Source organism: Hylobates moloch, unplaced genomic scaffold, assembly GCF_009828535.3.
Source record: "Hylobates moloch isolate HMO894 unplaced genomic scaffold, HMol_V3 SCAFFOLD_6, whole genome shotgun sequence".
Lineage (NCBI taxonomy): Eukaryota > Metazoa > Chordata > Mammalia > Primates > Hylobatidae > Hylobates > Hylobates moloch.
In genome coordinates, this window is record NW_026652281.1 from 22,171,021 (window position 1) to 22,187,537 (window position 16,517).

At 41.8% G+C, this 16,517-nt stretch overlaps 1 protein-coding gene across 6 annotated transcripts in view; it reads right to left on the reverse strand.

Annotated features, from left to right (window-relative positions):
* GRAMD2B (GRAM domain containing 2B) overlaps positions 1-16,517 on the reverse strand; it is a 132,350-nt gene that overhangs the window by 23,494 nt on the left and 92,339 nt on the right. For 4 of the 6 annotated variants that reach the window (XM_058440554.1, XM_032156550.2, XM_032156548.2 and 1 more), the window contains exons 2-3: positions 5,510-5,629; positions 1,111-1,222 (exon numbers count right to left, since the gene is read on the reverse strand). In XM_058440554.1, coding sequence (XP_058296537.1) covers positions 1,111-1,222; positions 5,510-5,629 — 232 coding nt within the window. Of the gene's footprint in view, positions 1-1,110; positions 1,223-4,621; positions 4,665-5,509; positions 5,630-16,517 lie in introns of all 6 variants that reach the window. The other 2 variants (XM_032156546.2, XM_032156547.2) reach the window with 1 other exon arrangement.

Consider the following 16,517-nt stretch of genomic DNA (forward strand, 5'->3'; position numbering starts at 1 on the left):
GTGGGGCTGCTTTCAATTAAAAGGGACATAGCAGGCTGAGTGTGGTGGCTCATGCTCGTAATCGCAGCATTTTGGGATGCAGAGGTGGGTGGATCGCCTGAGGGCAGGAGTTTGAGATGAGCCTGCCTAACACGGCAACACCCTGTCTGTACTAAAAATACAAAAATTAGCTGGGTGTGGTGGTGCACATCTGTAATCCCAGCTACTCAGATGGTTGAGTCATGAGAATCACTTGAACCCGGGAGGTGGAGGTTGCAGTGAGCCGAGATCGTGGCACTGCACTCCAGTCTGGGCAACAGAGCAAGACTCTGTCTCGAAAAAAAAACAAAAGAAAAGACATAGCAATTACATGCAGTATGTGACTCTTGATTGGATCCTGGAGAGGAAGAAAACACCTTTAAAAAGGATATTTATTACTGGGATTACTATGGAAATTCAAAAGTGAATTTTATATTCATAGTATTTTAATACATTTCATATTTAAATTTCTTGGGTGTGCCGATGGTTTTTGGTTTAGCTCTTAGGAAACACATATTCACGTATTTAGAGGGGTGAAGAATTAAGAAAAACCCCAAACTCCTGGCCCCGGTACATGCATCACACTCTCTGATGACATAGAACTAGGCTTTGTTTCCTATCTGGGTGTATTTTAAATCAGAACCAAAATTAGATCTGGAGAAGAATCCTGACCCTGTTCAAAGGTCTAACTCCTCTGTGTGCAGTTGGCTGGCTTACTACTATTCAGGCAGGTGCCTTATCAGACTCTTCAATTTCAGTACAAGGATGTCACAACTCCCCTTGTCCTGCTAATTATTGGATAAGCACATGACTTTGTGTTGGTCCCTGATCTCTGGGTATTTGTCAGAGTTCGAGGCCACAGCATGGAACTCACCATCATGCAATGTGCTGAAAAGTGAGCTGTGGAATATAACATTGATGAAAAATGGACTGGAGGAACTGCTGCTGCCTGTTTGTTCTTCTAAATTCTCTAAACTCTATGCCTATATTAGTCTTGACCAGCAGGAAGGTGCATACTTGGGTTCCTTCTTGTCACTGGCTTCAATAGTCCTGTCACCCTCTAAGACAGTACAAATTCCATTCTCAAATTACCTGGCTGGAAGATGAAGACTTTTTTCTTTCAGTCTTAGGGTCATTTTTGCTTTCTGTTTTACAGTCGTTCTTATCACTTGCTAAAGAGGCACCATCAAAACTGGATTTTGACCTAAAGAAAGAAAGTCCAGGGTGTCTATAAGATAATATTTTTTTTTTTTTTTTTTTGAGACGATTTTGCTCTGTTGCCCAGGCTGAAGTGCAGCAGCATGATCACGGTTCACTGCAACCTCCCCGTCCAGGACTCAAGCGTCAGCCTCCTGAGTAGCTGGGACTACAGGTGCGTGCCACCATGTCCAGCTCATTTTTTTGTAGAGATGGGGTTTCACCATGTTGCCCAGGCTGGTCTTGAACTCCCGGACTTAAGCAATCTACCTGCCTTGGCTTCCCAAAGTGCTGGGATTACAGGCATGAGTCACCACACCTGGCCTATGAGATACATTTTTCATTAATTTATTGTAATAAATCTTGATTATTACACTATCTTCTAAGAAAACCTGACATTTCTTTTTCTTTTCTGGATATCAAAAATCATTCATGATACTCTGAGAGCATTTACACAGCACATGCTTTAGGACACTGGAATGATTTCATCAGGCTGTAATCAAAAACTGTAGAAATAGTAAATTACAAAGGGTGAAATAACAAGTTGTGAAAATAATTACATCATTTTAAAACTATTTTAATCAGTACTTAAAAAGGAGTACTTGAGACAAATTACTAAATAGTATTGCGGCTATAGTTCAATCAAAGAATATTTTTGTTTCAGAATTCCACTAATATTTAACAAGTATTAATTGAGAAGGGCATTGTGTTAAGTGTCTTGGGGACCATAACACAGTTTGTATCCTTAAGGCGTCTGTGCACGCATGCATCAAACACTTTTTTAAAAAGGCAGTACATGATTTAGCACCAAAAAAAATACATATTATAGGAGTTAGGAGAAGGTATGGAGCCAATAAGTCTAATAGGAGGTAAGAGAAGAGGAAAACAGGCTGGGCACAGTGGCTCATGCCTGTAATCATAGCACTTTGGGAGGCCAAGGTGGGCGGACCACCTAAGGTCAGGAGTTTGAGACCGGCCTGGCCAACATAGCGAAATTCCATCTCTACTAAAAATACAAAAATTAGCCGGGCACGATGGTGGGCGCCTGTAGTCCCAGCTACTCGGGAGGCTGAGGTGGGAGAATCGCTTGAACCCGGGAGGCAGAGGTTGCAGTGAGCTGATATTGCACCACTGCACTCCAGCCTGGGGGACAGAGCAAGAATCTGTCTCAAAAAAATAAAATAAAGTTAAATTTAAAAAAGTAAATAAATAAAGAGAAGAGGAAAACAGTAGAATAATGTGGGCTTAAAATGCTGGGCCTAACAGGGTAAGCAAGAATTGGGTATGAGGAAAAGAGACAAAACATCCCAGAGTGGGAATACAATAAAAGTGAAATCAGAATTAAAAAAATGAAACCACAAAACATGTTTGAAGCCAAGTCTTCCTTTTTCTTGTTAAGGACACAGGTCAGAGCTCCAGAGTTTCCTTCTAAGACGATTCTAGTCCTGGTTTTCCATTTTAGTAGATGTGTACATTTGTACGTATCTTCAACCCTACGGCTAACAGCAGTCATTTCAAAGTAGAATGCACGGATGATTTTTGGAGTTACATATATGAATAAGTTTTACGATTATGAAGTTGCTTTAATGTTTATTGGGAGGAAATGGCACATAAAATCCACGATTTCACAATATTATTCCTTAAAATGAGGTGCAGTTAAAAAAAAATTGGTTCAAAGTGGATTTAAGAACAATCTGAAGTAATTCAGGTGGCACATGGGTGTCACAGAGAAACAGAAAGGACTGAAGTTAGAGAATTATGCTCTGGTTTTCTCAGCTGTGAAAAGATGGACTATATGATGTCCCAGGCCTCTTCTAGCCACTACAGTGTATGATTCCACAATGCTGAAGTCACAGGGCAAATACCCCTCAGCAGTTCAAGGTAAATGAATTTAATTTCAGATACAGGCCATTGAAGCTATTCACAGACATAAATTCTCTGGGAATTCTAGGGATTACATTTTTTTGGAAGCTATGAAAAAACATTTGTTCTCTATTTGAAAATAAAATTATCTGTACAAATGTCAACTTGCCTTTTATTTATACTATTCACAGATTTGAATTCATCACCTCTACTGATTCACATTAATAAATGTTAATGGAATGGGCAAGGAAATGATCCGACTGTTTGAAGATCCATGGACTGCAAGCAAATATGACAGGTAGGGTGGCTCTACCCTTGATAATTTCAAAAGGCACAAGCGATAAGGGGGTTCATCTGCATGACACTGGCCCCTGCGGACAGGGTATGTATGTATACAATATGGATTTCTTTGGGTCTTTTCAACCCTGTTATTCTCACTTCCTACAGGTGACAAGAAGCCCAGTGCAAAATGAAAATGTGGGGTCCTTTATATAAAAATTATTAATTAATAAAAACAAAATATTTATTTACAAATAAAATAAAAACAAGTAAAAATTATTAATTAATAATTTTTATATAGAGACAAAGTCTCACACTATTGCTGAGGCTGGAGTGGCACAATCTTGGCTTACTGCAACCTCCACTTCCTGGGTTCAAGCGATTCTCCTGCCTCAGCCTCTTGAGTGCATGTACTACCACACCCGGCTAATTTTTTATTTTTAGTAGAGACAGGGTTTCACCATGTTAGCCAGGCTGGTCTCAAACTCCTGACCTCAAGTTATCCACCCACCTTAGCCTCTCAAAGTGCTGGGATTACAGGTGTCAGCCACCATGCCCAGCTCCCTTACATAAAAATTATTAAGCATTTCTGGATAGCAAGAGGGGAACATTAAACCAAGTGTGGGCGCTTTCCAGTTGCACGGACCGCAAGCCCATGAAGTTTAGCAAGCACGCCCTGTGAGAGTGTATTATCATTACTGAAGCCTGGGGAAGTTGGAGTAAAACCAACAGTGTTTTTAAGGTGCCTGCTGTAGTCAGCCAACAGTGGTAAAAGACGTGAGAAATAATGTGCCTTGTGCCTTTGTGAAGAGAAGCATTAGGTGAGGCTTTGAGAGGAAACAATCAGAGGAAAAAAAAAATTGCTAAAGTGAGATGCTGGCTAGGCACAGTGGCCCATGCCTGTAATCCCAGCACTTTGGGAGGTTGAGGCCAGTGGATCACCTGAGGTCAGAGTTCAAGACCAACCTAGTCAACATGGTGAAACCCTGTCTCTACTAAAAGTACAAAAATTAGGTGGGCATGGTGATGCATGCCTGTAGTCCCAGCTACTGGGGTGGCTGAGGGAGGAGAATAGCTTGAACCTGGGAGGTGGAGGTTGCTGTGAGCTGAGAATGTGCCACTGCACTCCAGCCTGGATGACAGAGCGAGACTCTGACTGAAAAAAAAAAAAGTGAGATGCCACAAAACAGCATGCAGGAAGGATGGAAAGATAATTGGGAATTAGAGTCAGAAGAGGAAAATTTCGGGAAGAGTTAAGACTTACTCTTGGTCCTGAATGAGGCATAGATTTGGAGAGAAGATATGGGCTGGGAAGCCAGGAAGGAAGCAAAAAGTGGAGTTAATAATCTTTTAGCAGAGACCAAAAGAAGTAGAAGGTAGCAGTTCTAAAAGTTCTAATAATGGCGAAGGACAACAATGATTTCTGTACTCAGTTTAGATAAACTGCACTCACCCATCACACACTATTGGTTTAACCGCTATCATTTAAGTGCCCCAAAGCCAGCCCCACAACCAAACCAGCCCTCCCTCTTAGTCTGTCACAGGAAACTGGTGGCCTGTTGGGTCCCCGGGATGGAGATTCTTTTCCTCGGCTTTTTTCATGGCCCCCAGGAAAGTGAGACACCAGGTGTGCACATCCAACCTGGCCAGCCTTCCCAGCTTTCTTTTTTTTTTTTTTTTTGCGTCCACTTTTTCTTTTTTTTCCACTTTTTTTTTTATTATTATACTTTAGGTTTTAGGGTACATGTGCACAATGTGCAGGTTTGTTACATATGTATCCATGTGCCATGTTGGTTTGCTGCACCCATTAACTCGTCATTTAGCATTAGGTATATCTCCTAATGCTGTCCCTCCCTCCTCCCCCCACCCCACCCAGCTTTCTAAACATATGCCTGAGAGGGGGCCACCCTGGCCTCATCACTTAGCAAAATCAGCACTTTCAGAAAGGTGCAGATGCTCTGCTGAAGGTTGGGGCAGGAGGGAGAAAAAGATGCTGCCTGGGTATCAAGGAAAAATGATCATGCTTTCTCAGGAGTATTATTTGTCTATAGTATTAATACATCCTCACTCTTAACAAAAAACCCCTGCTTCTCCTGTAACGCCCTCTCCCCAAAAGACAAAAGAGAACAAAGAGAGTCAACGGAGGACTTACCGTAGGCTAATGATTTTCTTCTGGTCTGGGGAGTCGGCCTCCACAGGTGGGGGAGGGGATTGGGCTGTTGGCGACCTGCAGGCTTTCTTTTTCTCCTCCACACCATTCTCAGCCTCTGAGCTGAAGAAGATAGGAAAACACTTCACTTTAGACATTCAGAGAGAGGTAGCTGGAAGGAAAACGATGAAGTAACCTGGTTTTCTAGAGAGTGGAATGATTTTCATTCCTCACTGATAGGGTAGTTAACTTTGACAGAGAGGCCCTTTCCCAATCTCCATTCTAACCCGTTGCCTGGTGTCCCAACAGCAGTAGCTGCAGGTTGCATGTGTTTCACTTGTAAATGCCAGACCGTGTGGACTTGCTGGCTCCCAGGTCTGTGCTGCCCAGCTCTGCTCTGCATGGGCTGTGCTGGGGCAGCAGATCACCTGGAGGCTGGGAGGGCCCTGCACACGCGCACACGCACAGGCACACACGCTCATGTGTGGCCTCCTGCAGGTGTGAGCCTTCCTGCTGGTAACCCCCACCCCTTTTGTTTGCATTTCTCTTATATCACTTACATGTTTAACCAAGCAGTTCCCTAAGCAATTTACAGTCTCTAATCTTTACAACCACCCAGACTAGGTAGGAATTACTACCCTCATTTTATAGCTGAGGAATCTGAGGCTCTTGCTATCTTGCCTAAGTTCAGAGAACTAGCATCTATCTTACTTGAGATTCAAACTTAGTATGTCTGTCTACAAAGGCTTTGTGTTCTCTCTCTCCATCCATCCCCCCATCCACCTACTCATCCATTTATGCCCATAATTAACTCTTCAGTGTGAGAGCTCCAGGGCGGGGTGGGAATCTTACTCATCTTTGTCTTAACCACGGGGTCTAGGATAGTGTTGACCTACAGTCATGATCAATAGGCTTTGGAAAAACTAGGTCTGACCTTGGTAAAAGAGAAGGTGGAAGGGAGCAGAGGGGAAGGTGAGTCAAGAAGGTTTGTGCGTAGAACCAACAAACAGAGGACAACCAGCATGGGGGATGCAGAAGTGAGTTCCCTCAGTCTGCCGGTGAAGATCTCTTGGGAAGCAAGGGAAACCACTTCCAATGGGAAAGTGGGAAAGGAAGGGATGTTGAAGGAAGAATATAAAATGTTATTTATGGATCAGAACTTCTTTGGTGTGTCAGCTCAGTAAAACACAAACGATACTTCTGAGGATGTGAGGACTCCATGGAGACTGAGCCTAAAGAAAGACATGTTAAGATGGCATTGCTATGAGAGATTAGCTAATCTTCACTTTCATTTACCACCTATTTGGTATTCTCACCTGCACATGACTGTGCAGGCAGGAAATGCCACTGGATAGTTTAAGCTGTGTGGTTGCTTTGCTGATCACTTTTCACAGCATATGAAAATTACAGCCTAGGCGAGGAGTCCTATTGTAGTGTCAGAATCAAGGCCAGTATATCTGACAAGGGTATCTAACTAATAACCCCCACAAATGGTTGATGCTCTTTTTTTTTTTTTTTTTTTTTTGACATGGAGTTTCACTCTGGTTGCCCAGGCTAGAGTGCAGTGGCACGATCTCGGCTCACTGCAACCACTGCCTCCTGGGTTCAAGAGATTCTCCTGCCTCAGCCTCCCGAGTAGCTGGGATTACAGGCGCACGCCACCATGCCTGGCCAATTTTTGTATTTTTAGTAGAGACGGGGTTTTGCCATGTTGGCCAGGCTGGTCTCGAACTTCTGACCTCAGGTGATCCGCCCACCTTGGCCTCCCAAAGTGCTGGGATTACAGGCATGAGCCACTGCACCTGGCCAAATGGTTGACGCTCTTAATTTTGTGGGAAGCATTTCTCTTTTCCTAGTAGATACATATCTGAGGACAGAGGTCCAACCTTCTATTTCTTCAATTCTTCTCAAAGTACTTAAAACAGTTACATACATTAAAAGGGCTCAGTCCATAACAGAATTGCATTATGTGACAAAGGTACATGGAAGGCCAAGGCCTTGAAATATTATTAGGAAAACTCTGTTTTGGTTTAAAATAATAATTGGACTTTATTAAACTTAGCACCAAGTTTAATTTGTGGACTCAAAGAATTTTAGAATAGTTAAGAGGCCTTAAAGCCCACCTCTGCCTTTTTTTGCTTCCCCCAAGACACACACACATTATCTCTTTTCTGCAACGGATTCAGGCAGAAATCTACTTGAGAAGCCCTCTTTAAGTAGAGACTGGGTATAGAACTTCAATAATCCATCTCAACATTTATTCAGATATTTACTGGATTTTATGCAGGATCAGATGAAGACTTAGCGGGAGAGCCGGAGCTGTCCTATACAGCATCTTTGTGTACAGAGAGCCACTCTGCAACAGGTGCTCCTGGCAGAGATAAGGTGCTCCTTGCTCTGGGCAGAAACGGCCCAGCACCGAGGTCAGAAGGCAGCAAAACTGAGGCTAGATTTCAGCCCCTCTTTGACCCTGACCCATCTTGGTCAGGCATTTGTGTGCAGTGCAGGTGACTTAAGTGCTTAACCACATAAGGTGGTCCTGTTTCGGGACCCCTAGCTTAGTACTGAAAAGATTACAGTGCGTGCCTCTATATTGTCCTACTCAAACAATGTCTTTCAAGGATGGAACATACAGTGTACTCAAAGTAGCTTTTTTCTACATACTCTCCACTTCACTTCTCCTTCAACTTGTGTCTTGTCTTCAGCACTGGTTCTCTCCTTGAAGGCCCTAGCCGGGGGACGCATCCTCCACACTGCTTAAAACTCTCTATGCTGCCTGCTGATTTTATAACTCACTAGGCATCCAATTAATTAATACCTTGTACTGGTACCTTTTCTCCCAAAAATCTTAGTTATCCAGCACTAGACTAAGTTCCTTAAAGGCAGGGAATGTCTGTTTTTTTTCCCATAGCACTCAGCTCAGCATTTGCTCACAGTGGTCATTTATACGTTGAATGATATGGATTAATTACGTAGTGTCTCAAAGAGGAAGTGAAATTCATCTATGGGTCAATTCGGTCTTAGGTTTTTGTTTAAAGACGCTGCAGGCTCAAGCAAGTTAATTCCTCACACAGGCAAGATTATTCCTGCAAGCGTCCCTTACCTTGGAGGTCTTGTCAGCAGCAGACTGAAACTATGTAGAATTCAAGCAGCAGAGGCTAGCGTGTGTTTGAGCGAGCAGTGTGGGAGGGGAAATGGAATCTTCCTCAAGGCCTTTCGGAAACTTTTAAGTTACTGTCAATGAAGCTGAACCAGGCCGCTTAGTAACTTTAAAGTTACGGTCAACGAAGCTGAACAGGTTTCATTTAAATCATGAAAATAAGGAAATCAGTTTTTATTTATTTTTTAACCAGAAGACAAAGCCCTGTTACGGACTTTGACTAAAAGAGTCAACTGAAAAAACAAACCAAAAAACCAGTCCTCCTTTTTCAACAAATATTTACTGGACTCGTCCCTGCTGTCAGGGTGCTCAGAGCTTTGTAGGTGAGACAGGTAAGTGAGCTGGCAGGTGTAAGTATCCACAGAAGCAGTAGAAAATGCTGGAGACACAGGACCAACCTTCACTTGGCCTTGGCAGGTTATTTCTCCTCCCATCTCCAACCCATTTTAAGCATCAGTTATGGTCCCTGCCTGAAAGGTTTTTAGTAGAAATTTCAAAGCAGTGAGACAGTCATGCTTATAACAACTAAACCTGACTTCACCTATTAGGGGACAGCATTTTTATTTTTATTTACTTATTGTTTTGAGATGGAGTTTCACTCTGTCGCCCAGACTGGAGTGCAATGGCACGATCTCGGCTCACTGCAACCTCCGCCTCCCAGACTCACGCGATTCTCCTGCCTCAGCCTCCCGATTAGCTGTGACTATAAGCACCTGCCACCACGCCTGGCTAATTTTTGTATTTTTAGTAGAGACGGGGTTTCACTATGTTGGCCAGGCTGGTCTTGAACTCCTGGCCTCAAGTGATCCGCCCGCTTTGGCCTCCCAAAGTGCTGGGATTACAAAGCATAAACCACCACGCCTGCCAGGGAACAGCATTTTTATTACTGCCTAGGAAAATCTTGTTTCAATAAAACACTGCCACACACTGTTACACAATTTATAAATACAAAAACAGGTTGTACAATCCCTATCAGCGATCTAATGTTTGTCACTTCCCAGACCTCATTAGTTTGATGACGACTTAAATTCGGATTTCACAATTTTTCAGAATTAGAACTCTTATGTGGAGTCAAGTATCATTCCTGCTGGAGATAGTCTCTGTGAGTTTCAGCTAAACTCAATACTCCTTTCTCTTGTCACATCACTGGCCCTTTGCGGCTCCTGCTGGAAATGTATTGTATTCAGGCACTTCACATGCAAGTCGAAGTAAATAAGTAGCTGAGGGTAGAAGCTATGATTAAGCTGTGTCTCAGGTGAAGGAAAACAAGTGTTTCACTGTGGTTCAGTCCAAGAAGGTGTGTTCCCTTCTAATTACAGTGATGAGTCCCTGTGTTTGAGTCTACCTACATGTTAATCTAAGCTAAAGGCATAAAAAAAATCACTAAGCTTTCTTATGGTAGGAGAAGTAGGGGTAGTTTTACATCTACTATTGATTTTAAAAAGTCTCTGATCATTTTAAAGCCACAGTCTTGATTAACAAAGGTTTAGAAGCGTCTTGAAGATAGGATATGTTTCATCAGAGGGTCTTCATAGAATAAATTCCTGGCGATGGGATTGTTGTGGTCATGGGTGGGTCTGTGAAAGTAGAGTGTTCCTGAAACTCTGTAGTGAAAACCATGTTGGCACCTGGATTCACCAAGATCTGGGGCCTCATAGACACTTGTTTTTGGAGTGCTGCCTATTCAGTGGCTCCGTGGCTGGCAGACACAGGCCACAATAACTTGGGAAACGAAGAGTTGGGCTATAGAGATGGAAGAGGGCTGGACAGCAGCCATAGTACAAATAAAGAGAGGCCTCACAGTGACCAAAAGAAGGAAATAGAATGGAGTGTGGAAGTGCAGGAGTGAGCAATGGAGACAGGGTGGCTGGGAAACCCTTTAGCTTTTCCAATTTCATAAACGCAGAATCTCCCAAATTAGATTTTTACAAGTCAAGAAGAATGATCTTCCATTTACAATTCTGATACATGTATTTTTGTTTGGACAACTATAAATTTCATTTATCTATCTATATATTTCTGAATAGGCACTATAAGCATAAGTATAAAATTTAAAAGTTACAAATGGAAAAACAAATTTTCTTTTTACCCCTGTTTCACGGTGACCCAGTTTCTCTCCACAAAGGCACCTACTCTTCCAAGCAACTTGTGTGTCCTTCCTGGGAGAGACTGTGCACATGTAAACATGTGCATTTTTGAACCACAAATGATAGACAGCATGCTATTCTACACCTTGCTTTTTTTTTTTTTTTACTTATTGTATCTTGGTGTTCTTTCAGTACCCATAGATCTTCCTCATACTTTTTAATGACTGCATAAAGTTCCATTGTAAGGATGAACTGTTATTTAACCAGTTCCTTACTGATGGGGCATGTAGGTGTATTTCAGTCTTTTGCAAATACTAACAACATTGCAACAAATGTCCTTATATGTTTACTACATGTGTGAATAATTTTCTGGAAATGGAACCACTGCGTCAAAAGGTATATGATAGAAAAAATGTTATAGCTATTGCCAAATTGCCCTCAGTAGACATTTTGTGATGCACACCCAAATATTCAACAGTGTTTATATCTTCTCACTAACAAAGTGTTAGCCTTAAAAATATATATACTTTGAAGTACCTAGCATAATAGCTGGCACACAAAATAACAATCATCATTTTAATCATGACTAGTGCTAAACTTTTTGATCTTTGCAAATGTGAAAGGTTAAAAAATATTCCACTACAGTTTCATTTGCATTTTCTTCCTAAGAGTAAAGCTGAGTATATTTCCCTATATCTAAACGCTTATTAAAATTTTTCTTGTTTTGTGAATTAGCTGTTTATATGTACATTTTGCCAATTTATCTAATGGGTTGTTGATTGAAACATTTAGTATAAACAATTCTTATCATAACTGCATCACAGATTCTTAGTAACATCCTACAGTTGACTTATAAAATATATAATCTTAAACATTTAGAAAGTTAAGTGGAAGCCAGGTATGGTGGCATGTGCCTATAGTTCCAGCTACTCTGGAGGCTAATGTGGGCGGATGGATTGAGGCTAGGAGTTTGAAACCAGCTTGGGCAACATAGAGAGACCCCATCTCAAAAAAAAGTTAAGTGGATATTAGCGGTTGGCATGACATTAAAATAAAACATTAATGACAAACTAGTTTTGTTGTTGATAGATTTATTAGCAGACAGATAAAAGGAGTGTCAAAAATACAGTATTCTCTAATTTCAGCAAAACCTTCAATGAAATGTGACAGGCTTTCAGTTCAGGATGGAGAATGGGAGCACAAATGTTTGCTTCTCCTTTCTTTCTAAGGCCTTTAAAATGAATATCTACAAAAGAAGTGATAATCCTGCTACAATAACGGAGGGAAACCATCAACAGGAGACTGATTTCTGAAACTTCCTGAAATATGGAAAAACGGAAAGCAGAAAGTAAAGTACAATATTTACTCACGCAGCAAAGCGAAGGAAGCCATAGTCTTGAATATGGGCATCAACGGGGGATAAGAAAACACCGACACGTTTGTCAGAAGTCCAGTGAGGTGTTATAGGAGGAGTGGGTGAGAAGTTTCCGAAAACACTAGATTTAATTAAAGACGTGGCTGTGAAATCTTGACACTTCCTCCTCACTCTCCCTGGCTCAGACCCAAATTACAGGCAGTTAAGAGGGAAAAGCATCAGAGGGGTCACTGCTAAAATAACTGAACAACTTGGGTGCAGGAAACTGTGGTAACTAGTTATATATGACCGTGGCAGCTAGTTATATATAACCGTGGTAGCTAGTTATGGAGCCCCAGAGTAAATCCTCATCCTTCCATTTTGAATATGGTAGTCCCAGGAAAAGTGCCAACTCCCTATCCATGAATTTACAAAGATGAGGAGCAGCTACTCCAGTCCCTTACTATTTTTTCTCTAGTCCCTCATTCTTTTTTTTTTTGAGATGGAGCCTCACTCTGTCGCTCAGGCTGGAGTGCAGTGCAGTAATGCAATCTTGGCTCACTGCAACCTCTGCCTCCCAGGTTCAAGTGATTCTCTTGTCTCAGCCTCCTGAGTAGCTGGGATTACAGGCGCATAACACCATGACTGGCTAATTTTTATATTTTTCTTAGAGACAGGGTTTCACCATGTTGGCCAGGCTGGTCTTGAACTCCTGACCTCAAGTGATCCGCCTGCCTTTACCTCTCAAAGTGCTGAGATTATAGGCACAAGCCACTGTGCCCGGCCCAGTCCCTCATTCTTAAATATGAAATAACAACCAAAGATTGCCATTTCTTTGAAGAAAACTTGAAGTCTGAAAGAAAAGACCAAGATGAACCAACAAGAAAGTAAAATCCCAGGGAAACTGGCTTTAGTGAACAGATGAAAACAAAAGACAAATATGCAAACAAGAAAAACAAAATCTAAATCCTATGAATTAATATCTTCAGAGAAAGAAGGTAGCACCCATGAAAGAGAATTACAATGTTATGGAGAAGGAAACCCTACTTATCCCCCAATTTTTTCAGAGTTCAAATCCTTGCAATAGCCTATCAGGCACTTCAGGACCTGACCCACACACCTCCCCTGATCCTCTCTTCTCCTTCCTTCACCCCAGTCCAGTCCCACTCCAAGCCCCGATGAGAAACCTGTGCCCTAGTGTTCCCTCTGCCTGGGATGCTATACCCCAGTTAGCCAAGTGACTCTCTCCCTTTAAGCTTTAACTTGAATGTCACCTTTTCAATGAGATATATATATATATATATACATATACATACACATATACTTATATGTAATTTTTGTCCCCCGAGACGGAGTCTTGCTGTGTTGCCCAGGCTGGAGTGCAGTGGTGCAATCTTGGCGCACTGCAACCTCCGCCTCCCAGGTTCAAGTGATTCTTCTGCCTCAGTCTCCTGAGTAGCTGGGATTACAGGCACATGTCACCATGCCTGGTTACTTTTTGTATTTTTAGAGGCGGGGTTTCGCTATGTTGGCCAGGCTGGTCTCAAACTCCTGAGCTCAGGTGATCTACCCGCCTGGGCCTCCCAAAGTGCTGGGATTACAGGTGTGAGCCACTGTGCCTGGCCTCAGCCAGGTACTTCTATATCAAATGGACAGGCATTCTAAACTGAAAAAGAGAGAAGACATTATTAAAGAAAAAACAAAGGGGTAGGTAAAATGGCAGCGGTTACTAATTTCTTACCCTAAAAAGTGGGGAGTCAAAGTGATTTCATTAGAAATTTAGGTTGCCGTATTACTTAAAAGAGGCAATAGACAAATGCATGAAAATAGGAACTAGAAAGATATGCCTGTTTAAACTTAGGAAGAGAGGGAAGCAGGGAGTTAGTATAAGGGAGTTGATTCTTTTCCATCAAAACAGGAAGTTGAGAGATAAGGTTTAATACTGATAAACAAAAAGAGCAAGATACACACATTTTTACAGATAATGAAGTAACCACTACACTAAAACTGGGTACAGTTAGAAGTGGTAGACTGGGTGTGGTGGCTCACTCCTGTAATCCAGCATTTTGGGAGGCTGAGGTGGGAGGATCACTTGAACCGCAGAGTTTGACACCAGCCTGGACAACATAGGGAGACCCCATCTCCACAAAAAAACAAAAAAAAATTAGCTGGGTATGGTGGTGTGCACCTGTGGTTCCAGCTACTCAGGAGGCTGAGGTGGGAGGATCGCTTGAGCTCAGGGGTTCGAGGCTGCAGTGAGCCGTGATTGTGCCACTGCACTTTACCCTAGGTAACAGAGTGAGACCCTGTCTCAACAACAAAAAAAAGTGGTAGCTACTGAGGGGGCAGATAGGGGATGGGAGAGGTGGGATTGAGATCATTATACAATTTTAATGAATTACATTATTTTGGTAAGCATTGAAACAGTTTTAAAAGTTTCATTCATATCCTTGTAGCAAAGATGTAAGATACAGAGTGGATAATAAAAATCAGTGGATTTACTATCTTCAAATGTTTGAGCTCTTACTATGTGTAAAAGCTAATACCAGATTTTATGATCTCAAAGGATTTAGGCTTTATTGGGAACTTAAGTTTAGTACATAAATACAGAACAATACATGTCGTAAAGGATATTGTGTCATAAAGAAGGTGTCTAAGGAATTCAGAAACCTCTTCTAATTGTAAAGAGGAGACTCAGAGAAGTTGTGTGGAAGAAATAAGCATGACACCCTTGTGTATAGGGAGGGCGCTATGTTTTTTCTAGTTAAGTAGAAAAATATTATAGCTGTCAGAAATATATTTCAGTACGAGAAACTAGAAATGTAAATTATATTTCTATTTGTTACATAAAACAGTAAAAATAAAACAGTCTTTGGATTGGAGAAATCAAAACTTTCATTACTGCATCACAGCCGTCAGTGCCACCTCTCTGCCCAAAGAAACGCTGTAGTTATACCATGATTATTGTGGAAGGATTGAGATTTGAGCTGGATACATACAATTTGGACTCAGAGATGCCATAAGGTCATGAGAAACACCAGGAAAGGCAGAAGCACAATATGCAGACATGGAAAAGTCACTCTCACAAGGAAATCCAGCATTTTTTTTTTTTTTTTCTGAAGTGCAGGCAGCAGGAAGAAACAGAATTAAGTTGTGAAGTTTGACTCCTAATGAGGGAAGGCTACTTTTAGACTTCATTTGACTGGTGGTAGGTATTAATTGAAGATTTTTAAACAGAAGGAATAAAATGACAAGATATTAAATGCCCGCCTTTTATACATCATGGACCTGACGAGCTATGGGCTTCTGGAGGACTATATTCCTATTTGTACGAGAACAAGGGAGGGTGGAAGCTGGAGACAAGAGAAAACAGAAAGGCAGGTAGGGAGTGAATCTGAAGGCAACAAGCAGACACTGCACTGGGGGGAAAATCCAGAGATAACATTGGAATGATTAGGGAGAGCACGCAATGGAGAGGAACATCCAAGAACACCAAGGTTATCCGGGGGATGGAGAGGATGGCATTGCCACTAACAGTTACAGGGAACACAAGAGAAATTGTAGTTTGGTGGGAAGGATTTTGTAAATTTAGTTTTAGACATAATAGACGTATATTGATAGCAGGTAAAAAACTGTATCTAAAAAAACCAAAAGAGCCCCAAATAGGTCAACAATAAAAAGAATATCAGATTTTGCAGAGGAGGGGTCCCGCCAGTTTGGAAACTAATTCCATCGAGTCTCCAGCACACTGCTGTAGCAAAACGGAATACCTAAACACCAGCAGCAATAGCAGGGCTAGAGAAATGGTTCAGCAGAGGCCACCATCTGGCTCCAGTAACCTCTTTAATATGATCTCAAAGAAGACCCCTCTGTTCTCATGAAAGTGGACAAGTCATTGTCCCATGAACAATCATGTGCTTCATTCCTGCCTCTATATCTACTCCTAATTCTGTTTTCCTAAAATATTATGTGTCTTTGAAAGCCTAAGGCAACTCATATAACTCCAAAAAGCAATTAATTGTTAAGATTCTGATTTTGGAGAGACAGAAACTCAACTCAAACTAGCTTATGATTTTTTAAAAAAAGCAACCAAACAGCCCCCAAGGGCTTTTGTCAGTGCTTTAAGACGAAGTCAACAGTAGACAGTGGGTGCAGCTGCAGTGATTTCCCTTCCACCCTTGGAATGCACAGCAGTGATCTCTAGGATCTTCCTCTCCAAGATTCTGGGACATCAATGTGCAATTCATCCTCCTGAGACACGGCCTCCATTATGTCATGCCACTGCTCCAGGGTCAACAATGGCTTTCTATTGAGTTCCAGATCGAGGCATCTGGACATGAACCAAGATCCTCCAGTTTTGCAATCTCCCTCTGCTTTTCAAAAGGAATTCTCTGTTCCAGCCGTGTTGGT